The following is a 10,000-nucleotide window of genomic DNA, read 5'->3' as shown; positions in this document are numbered from 1 at the left end:
TGTTAAACTAGCCACTACACTGAAGGAGTTCTATACTTCCATCTCTGTGATGTTAAACTAGCCACTACACTGAAGGAGTTCTATACTTCCATTTCTGTGATGTTAAACTAGCCACTACACTGAAGGAGTTCTATACTTCCATCTCTGTGATGTTAAACTAGCCACTACACTGAAGGAGTTCTATACTTCCATCTCTGTGATGCCCCCACTCTAGCTGTGTGTGTGTTTCGGTGTGTGCGCCGTTTCGGGAGAGCTCAGGGTCAGTCTAGTGGAAGGAGGAAGGGAGGCCAGAGCGGCTGGCCAGGCGAGGCGGTCCAGGGAGCAGAGAGTAGGGCTCAGTCAAGACTGATTCAAGGCTAGTTTAGATCTCCTCTGATGTGCCTCCGTGTACGCTGCTCCTCCCGCCTCTCCTCTCTTCTCCAGAAAGCTAACGCTCCTTCTTTTCGTTGAGTGCTTAACTATAAATACTGCCACGGTCTGCGTTACGCTGCTAACCATGGAGGAGCTCACACACTGCACTATAATTAAAGGGCTATTTTAGGACCTTTGAAGCAGCAACACAGACTAAGAAACAAGGAGACATATACACTGTGTAGCTCACCGCCCACTACAAAAAGACACACACACACACACTCAATCCCTCAAGTCAGGTACCCACATGGGGATAAAGGTACACACAAACATTAGCATCACACACACACACACACACACACACACACACACACACACACACACACACACACACACACACACACACACACACACACACACACACACACACACACACACACACACACACACACACACACACACACACACACACACACACACACACACAAGGCCAGTTGTTGTATCAGGAGACTAGGGAAACTTCAGAGTGGATTGTATTGAATGTCAAGGCATGAGACAGAATGAGAGCAGAGAGGGAGAGAGATGGGAAGCACTATGTAATTGCTGTAGATTAGCAAAGGGAGTGGTGAGAGAGGAATGAAGGGAACTGGGAGAGACGGGGAGGAGGAGTGGGAGGGCAAACATGGAAAGGAAATGTTAAAAGTGGATTAACACAACTACAGGACAAGTGGAGGAGTTGTTGATTTATTCCACAAATGACCTTTCTGAAGAAGGGTGCCACAGTTAAGACTGCCCTACTTCAACATGGCGAGAGAGAGAGAATGGAGCGGGGATGGATTTATGAAAATCATAGCCGTTCTGTGACAGACCCCCAGCTGTTTACTGAACAATATGACTTAAAGCCCCTCTACTCCACTCTAGGTCACATCTGTGCCATGCTATTAATCCCATTCAATCAGAGACATAGTGGAAGATGGAGGATGGAGGGATGGAGAGATGGAAGCTGGGGGGGGGGGGTGAGTGACACATGTCAGATAGTGTGTGGATGGATGGATGATTTATCTCTCTCTGTCTGTCCTCCCCCAATCACACAAACACACCCACCACAACTTTGTCCATCTATCCCTCAATCCCTCCCAACCACTCATTACTGTAATTGGTGGGCAGAGAGAGAGAGAGAGAGAGAGAGAGAGAGAGAGAGAGAGAGAGAGAGAGAGAGAGAGAGAGAGAAAAAATGAAAAAGTCCATCCCCCATCTCCGTTCTGGGTGGATCTCACTTCACATCCTCATTCTATCTCTCTCGTTCAATCAGCACCACTCATTTGCTTTGGTTTTTCCTTTTAAGTTCTAGTCTCATTCTCTGCATCAAAGCATCCTGCTGGCATTTCAAACAAACTGCCCGTCCCCCGTCCCTCTTTCTCTCTCTGACCACAGCTGCTGTGCTTTGTGTGGAGATGGTTTACAGGGCTCTGTCATTGGGGTTGGGCTGGGAAAGGGGAGAGGGGTGTGCCGGGGTGAGGGGAGACAACCACCCCCCAAACTGCATTTTATCTGCTGCCGACTGTGTCCGCCAAGTGTTTGAAAATAACCTGCCAATGGATACTCCAATCAGGCGTGCCCAAATCAGGGCGCAACGAGGGTGTGTGAGAAATGAGAAAGAGAGGAGAGTGGAAAGAGAGAGCGAATGACAGAGAAGAAGAGAGATGGATAGATGATGGAAAGATGGAGAAGGAGCGAGAGAGAGAGTGAGAGAAGTAGCAGTAGAGAGAGAAGTAGTAGTTAAAAGTGTTTGTGTTTTCCCCCTTCATAACCTAAATGACTCTAAGCCACACATAATTATAGAGGCGGGGCCATGGGTGGGCAGAGAGAGGGAGTAAACATTATCTCTGCTCCGACCCCCCCCCCCCAAACTGCCCGGGAGTACTAAATCCCTCAGACAGCCAGGCTAAGCATTATTCATACACACACTCTGAACCTCTCTCTCTCTCTCTCTCTCTCTTTTTTATTGTCTCACGTTTGCTGACACCAAACTGCATACAAATACACATTTGTTTTATTATCCAAACACTTGATTCCCATTCAAAATCCTATTTTCCATAACCCCTAACCCCAACCCTAAACTTAACCTTCACCCTAAACCCTAAGCCTCAAATAAAAATGTTTGTTTTTAGGATGGTAAAACAACACACCACACACAGAGTTCCTGTTTATGTGATCTGCGTGTGCAGAGAGACAGCTCCACGCGGCATAAAACACTTTGTAGACGTTCCGCGCTGTGTGTGTATTTGTCTTTTCCGTCTCATCCCCACTCCGTTGCTCCTCTCGCTACTGTGAAACTATTTCCTGTCCTTTTAAGGCAGTCTGCTCCCTGCTCCTCTCCTTCTGCTCTCTCGTTCTCTCTCTCTCTGCTCGGTCCCTCTTTCTTCAACTCCATTTGTCTCTGACTCTCTTCCCTTTAACCGTCTCTGTCTCTCTGTCCCTCTGTCTCGTTGAGATAGTGATTGTGTGAGCGAGCTGCATGGCTGTTTGCATTGCCTGCTGAATGTTTACCGAGTCTGTTTATTGGTCTGGGATGAGCCTGTGGATTGACTAGAGTTGAGTGAGCAGGAGTTGTGTGTCACTGCGAGCCGTGTCCCTCAAGCTGCTATTGACTGCTTGTCCATTGTTTTTTTTCATTGTATCCCCCAGCCACACCCCTCACCACCAACAATGGCGGTTGAGTGCGAGTCGGGGACAGGAAAAGGAGCGTGGGGAAGATGGGAAGCAGAAAAGAAGACAGAAAAGGGGCTGCTTTTACGTAATAGCAGTCTTGCTAAGTGTGGCCGAAACGTGATCCCTTTGTGAAAATAGTACAGGCTGTTTGGTTCTTTGCGGGGCTGAGAGCAAAGAAAGGAGGGAGGTGTGGGACAAAAAGGAGAAGGAAGAGAAGGACGTGGAGGGAAAGTAAGGACAGAATAAAGGTGTGAGGTGGTTATGTGGTATATGTGTGACACAGAGGCAGAAGTACGTTGCTTCCTCTGTTGAAATGATGAACTGGTTTTTCACTGACCGCTGGACTTAAAACAGACAGTCGACAACAGAAGAACAGAAGAACAGGAAACAGAGTGACTGGGAACAGTTAATATAGGCTACATCTGAAATAGCACCCCTCGTCCTGATTGGCCCTGGTCAACAGAAGAACAGAAGAACAGGAAACAGAGTGACTGGGAACAGTTAATATAGGCTACATCTGAAATAGCACCCCTCGTCCTGATTGGCCCTGGTCAACAGAAGAACAGAAGAACAGGAAACAGAGTGACTGGGAACAGTTAATATAGGCTACATCTGAAATAGCACCCCTCGTCCTGATTGGCCCTGGTCAACAGGGTGCCATTTCAGGCGCAGACATGAAACGGCCGGTATCTACTCACCGCGGTATCTGACCGTCTTGCGTGGGACTGGGTTCCAGTTGAGACATAACGACTTCTCCCAACCAATCAGAAGAACCAACAGCAGGACCTTAGCCTCACCCATGGCTCCGATGGGACCTGCCCAGTCTCAGCAAGGCCGTTGATTCGCTGGTGGACGGATGAGTGACAGGGGAGATAGACAGTGTGGGCCCAGCCTCTGGCAGCCTGACAGAGAAGGATAAAGCAGAATCAGTTCAAGTGTCAGAACCGACGACCACGATACCTCGTTAGCGTAACAGCCGTGCAACATCCGCAAAAACAACTAATCAGAGCTCCGTCAAGCCAATCCAACGACAGTGATTCAATTGAAATGCAGCGCTATCAAAGTTAATGTGTGTTGGCAGCACATCAACCAGACTCTGGAAATGAATGTCGAAGCAAGGACAATTCAACGCACAATCTGGTTTATGATAATTCTCCTAAATGAATATGTCAAGCGTCAGACTTGTTTTGTCTTTGACAGGTGAAGCTACCGGTCGCCTGTTCAACTAATGGAGGTAAATGATACAAACATCACCGTAGACACGGCTTAAAAATACACAAATAAACGCTACAGGAATAGACTATCAGAGACATTCTGCTTTCCCTCCTGTGGAATCATCATGCCACACCTGCTGGCGTCTATCGGGAAGCCAAATCAACACTTTGATGCTGTTTACCTATTTGAGAAGAAAGCTGTTGACTTCTAAACATGCATTAAATGTCAAATTGTGTTTTACTCTCGGAGATTAAATGAAAGATATCCGTCTGAGCTGTTGCATTTTTATTGCTCAATGTCATGTTGAATTTGAAATGTCCGTTTCAACAGGCAGACTTTCTGTCCTGTTTGGCATTTAGGAGACGGGGGTGTGAATTGAGATGCGGGGCCTGTACTGCACGTTCTGAACCCAATCTGACTCTTATTGATTTCTCTTTTTGGAAAGTAAGAGCAGCCGCACTGACTGAAAAAGTCCAAGATCATCGAAATGTGCTCTAAATGAGTAGGCTTAAATGGAGGGCCGGGATAGGAATATCTGATGGCTCACAGCTCACCGCTCTGACTCCAGGTTTTATTGGATCAATGAGGAGGCCTTTGGCTATCGCCTTGAGTGGAGAGGGGGGGGGGGGGGGAGAGAGAGTGAAGGAGAGATAGAGAGAGAGAGAAGGAGGGACATGGACAGAAAGGTGTGTTTAGAAAACATGGAGGGCGTCTGAAACCAGTAGCGACAGGCTTCACGTTATCTTCCACGCTGCTGAGAATCCTCCAGTCCTCAATAACGGCATTCTATCTTCTTTTGCTCTTTCTGCCTACAGTTAAGAGTCGGCGTCCTGGAGGTAGGATTAAGAGGACTAGCCAGTGTAAACATACTGTAGCAGGGGAAGGTGAGGTGAAGAGAGGAGGAGGCGGGGGGGGGGGTTCAGCAGGTCTAACAGGCGGTTAGGCAGGCAGACAGCCAATCAAGTATCCCTCCCGGCTGTATTGAATCACCTTATAATGATTGGAGGAGGGGACTTGTTTTCACTGGGCCGCTAATGACGTCCAACAAATTAGAAACGACGTGGCAGACTAATAATATCAGTCAGTGTTCCTGACAAACACAAGCTAATTAGCCTGACGTTGAGAGAGATATAAAGCACGTGTTCCGACTATGCTGCTTCGTTTGTGTGTTTGGATCCAGCTAAGTCCCCCAGGGGAGAAAACACACGGATGTTTCTTCCGATGAGGATGGATGTCAGGAAAGCTGGTTAGGATTAGGAAAGAGGGGGGCCTAGGATAGGAAGTGAGTTAAGCGGAATATCCGTTCTCGAGTGTTGTCCATCTCTCTGTTCAACCTCTGCCCTCCTCATGCCCTCCTGTTTCCTTCCCTCGCTTCCTCTTTCCTCCCTTCTCATCAACTGATAACGAGCCCTTGTGACCTTTGAACCCATGACCTTTCCAGAGGTCACAGGTGTCCAGGCAGAGAGAGTTCACTGACAGTGTCGTACCACTACACTAGAGTGGAGGAGGCCATTAACACAAGCTGGACATACAGTATGTACAAAGAACCACACCACAACTACCTCTCCTCCCTCCTACCCCAAAACAAATACATTTATACAAGGCTCTTCCTTCCTTCCTCTCGCTCCTTCCCTCCCTGCCCTTCTCACATCCCCCCTTATTGCAGCGGCTGTATTTGAACATAACCTATTTCACCTCAGTGCTGAGAGGGCAGGATCAAACCCCCTCACTCACACCCTCTATGCTATGCACAAAACAGCTGGAGTAAAAAGTTTTTAAAAAGTAAGTGAAAAGACTGTCTAGTGGAAGCAGTGGTTTATCTAACTGAGCACAACTACAATCTACTAACACACACACACACACACACACACACACACACACACACACACACACACACACACACACACACACACACACACACACACACACACACACACACACACACACACACTCTCTCCAGAGGGATAAGCTCTTAACCCTAATTCGCCGTACTACTGTGGCTGACCCTGTAAAACAACTCATTTTACTGCATCTATCCGGTGTATGGGACAATACAACTGCTCCATTCGGACCTGCTTGGCTGCCATATGGACAGGCCTCCTTGACCCAGTTCTGACACTGGTTTGACCTGCTTGGCTGCCATATGGACAGGCCTCCTTGACCCAGTTCTGACACTGGTTTGACCTGCTTGGCTGCCTTATGGACAGGCCTCCTTGAGCCAGTTCTGACACTGGTTTGACCTGCTTGGCTGCCTTATGGACAGGCCTCCTTGACCCAGTTCTGACACTGGTTTGACCTGCTAGCCTGCCATATGGACAGGCCTCCTTGACCCAGTTTTGACACTGGTTTGACCTGCTAGGCTGCCATATGGACAGGCCTCCTTGACCCAGTTCTGACACTGGTTTGACCTGCTAGGCTGCCATATGGACAGGCCTCCTTGACCCAGTTCTGACACTGTTTGTCCTGTTGTCCTGCACAAAGCAGCAGCTGACGGCTGAGTGTACTTGTGCGTGAGTGTTCAAGACATAGTGAGGGTGAGTGTTCAAGACATAGTGAGGGTGGGTGTTCAAGAGCTAGATCTACCAGAGAGCCCAAAATACTAGGTGCGTGTGTGTGGATACCGATGTGTGTGTGCGTGACGTACTTGCAGATTGTGTAGTGTTTGTGTAAGAGCAGGCCTAGATGAAAGAGTGATAATCAAAGAGGGTTTGATCAGCTGCAGTGTGTGTGCGTGCGTGCGTGCGTGCTTGTGTGTCTGTCTCATGGGAGGCAGTGAGGGAGCTCTACAGCATCCATCCCTACCAGAGACAGATACACACACACTTCCTGCCAATCCACTGGCCTGCCAACAAGCGGTCTCAGTCTATCTCTCTATAGTACCTGTACACTACTACATCATGTATAGTATATAGTTAACTGACCAGGGCTGGGGACAAGACTATTTCTTATTCAGACAGTCAGTTCAGGGGATGAATTGAAATGCAATCTATTACCTGAACATTGCCCATCATTTCCCTCTATGATTATCAATGCAGATGTTTGTATTCATTAAATAAATCTTAATTCACTTTTAGAATTGACTGACTTCACAGGAACCCAACCCTACCGATCAGTCAACAATCTGAGAAAACCATATGTGAAAGCACAATCCTGTCTCCAGCCAGACATAAAGTACCTCACTACAGATAGAAAGCCACTGTCTTTCAGATCAGTGTCCCCAGGCCCTCATCCCTTGAATCCTCTGCCCCCATCATCTCCCTCCCCCAGGGATTTACTGCAGCAGACAGTCCCCTGAGAGAACCACCATTACTCAGGCCTCCAGCCCCTCCATGCCTCAGTACTCAGACATGATAATACTGCCTTCATCAAGGCCTTATCCGTTCCATCAGGCCAGCGGCTGGCTGTAGTTAGGGCTGAAATTGATCAAACTGCCCTGTGACCACACCACAGCACAGCACACCACACCACAGCACAGCAGAGCTCAACTCATTTCAATCACACAGGAGTTAACCAGACTACTGGAAATCCATCTGGCTTGGAGTCACTCGCTCTCTGATAGACAAACACACACACAATCTCTGTCTTTGTCTGTCTAACTCACGCACCATTTCTCTGGCTGCCTCTGCCTGTCTTTCACAGACATTATCCCTCTGCCTCTGGCTGTCTTTCCTACACATTATCCCTCTGCCTCTGGCTGTCTTTCACACACATTATCCCTCTGCCTCTGGCTGTCTTTCCTACAGATTATCCCTCTGCCTCTGGCTGTCTTTCACACACATTATCCCTCTGCCTCTGCCTGTCTTTCACACACATTATGCCTCTGCCTCTGCCTGTCTTTCACACACATTATGCCTCTGCCTGTCTTTCACACACACATTATCCCTCTGCCTCTGCCTGTCTTTCACACACATTATCCCTCTGCCTCTGCCTGTCTTTCACACACATTATGCCTCTGCCTGTCTTTCACACACACATTATCCCTCTGCCTCTGCCTGTCTTTCACACACACATTATGCCTCTGCCTGTCCTTCACACACAATATCTCTCTGTCTCCGCCAGTCTTTCACACACATTATCTCTCTGCCTCTACCTGTCTTTCACACACATTATCCCTTTGCCTGTCTTTCACACACACATTATCCCCCTGCCTGTCTTTCACACACATTATCTCTCTGCCTCCGCCAGTCTTTCACACACATTATCTCTCTGCCGCTGCCTGTCTTTCACACACATTATCTCTTTGCCTGTCTTTCACACACACATTATGCCTCTGCCTGTCTTTCACACACATTATCTCTCTGCCTCCGCCAGTCTTTCATATACATTATCTCTCTGCCTCTGCCTGTCTTTCACACACATTATCCCTCTGCCTGTCTTTCACACACACATTATGCCTCTGCCTGTCTTTCACACACATGATCCGTATGCCTCTGCCTGTCTTTCACCCACACATTATCCCTCTGCCTCTGCCTGTCTTTCACACACACATTATCCCTCTGCCTGTCTTTCACACACATTATCCTTGTGCATCCACCTGGCATTCACACACATTATCCTTATGCCTCTGCCTGTCTTTACACACATTATCCTTATGCCTCTGCCTGTCTTTCACACACATTATCCTTATGCCTCTGCCTGTCTTTCACACACGGGCTCTTTTCGTCTCCCACAGAGAACAAAACAAGGTTGCACTCTGGTAAATGCTCTAAATGTTTTGACCCTATCTGAGTCTGTGTCAGGACATCTTTCTATCCCTCACACACTATTTCTATGGCTGTATTTGGCTTCTCCCACGCACACACACTGTTTCTCTGTAGGACTCCGTCTGTCTCTGTTTCTCTCCACCTACAGATGTAGCATCTTCATTTAAGCCAGGCTGCTACAGCACAAAAAGAATCCTGCAGCAACAGCAAATGTGAATTATTATGTGGATTATAATACATTGACATTTAATACATTCTGGAAAATTCTCAGAAAGAACGGTCCAATTAAGATCCTACATCTGTATGCTTGCTGCCTCTGGGGTATATGTACAGTACAGGTTGAACTCTCTCTCTCTCTCTCTCCTCATCTCTATCTCTCTCTCTCCCCTCTCTCTCTCTCTCTCCCCTCTCTCTCTCTCTCCCCTCTCTCTCTCTCTCTCCCCTCACTCTCTCTCTCTGACCTTGTGCTCTCAGCCCTTTCCTGACACATGTTGTTGGTGATGAGCACGCACAAGCGTGGAGAAACCTGCGGAGGCTCAATGTTCACTTTGCACCCTGCCCTGCCCAGGGGCTGCTGGGATAGCTCCCTGACCTGTCGTTTATGCGCTCTGTGTGTGTGTGTGTGTGTTCATGTGTGATTTTGCCGCTCGATCGTCTTTGCTGCAGGCATCATTAACACCAGCCAGTACAGCCGCGTGTGAGACTAAGCTACACAAACACACGCACACAATACTGTCTGGATTTCTCACGTGTTAGCAACCCTCACAATCACTAACCCCTCATTATGAGACAAACCAATACAGTATATGTACGCACCCACATCTGACTCGTAGGACTCGGGAACAAACTAGTACTTTTTTTTTTTAGCAGAGACATAAAAACATCTTTAAGTTAAACCAAATTACACTCAAAGCAACACAATTCTTCCCACCCAGTCTTTTCAGTTCATTAAAAGTTGTTTTCCCATTTTGCATTTCAGGGCCGCACCAAAACAGAATACACATGTCCTACCTAATATA

The 10,000-nt window shown here is 47.7% G+C and overlaps 1 protein-coding gene across 1 annotated transcript in view; it reads right to left on the bottom strand.

The window, feature by feature from the left end:
• The window catches only part of LOC135543475 (semaphorin-4C-like), a 60,826-nt gene that overhangs the window by 24,834 nt on the left and 25,992 nt on the right, over nucleotides 1–10,000 (bottom strand). Inside the window, exon 2 of the mRNA XM_064970762.1 lies at nucleotides 3,762–3,965. Coding sequence (XP_064826834.1) covers nucleotides 3,762–3,864 — 103 coding nt within the window. The 5' untranslated portion in view covers nucleotides 3,865–3,965. The remainder of the gene's footprint in view (nucleotides 1–3,761; nucleotides 3,966–10,000) is intronic.

This window comes from Oncorhynchus masou, chromosome 1, assembly GCF_036934945.1.
Source record: "Oncorhynchus masou masou isolate Uvic2021 chromosome 1, UVic_Omas_1.1, whole genome shotgun sequence".
NCBI lineage: Eukaryota > Metazoa > Chordata > Actinopteri > Salmoniformes > Salmonidae > Oncorhynchus > Oncorhynchus masou.
The sequence above is the reverse complement of the archived record's forward strand: the minus strand, read 5'-3'. Positions and strand labels throughout refer to the sequence as shown.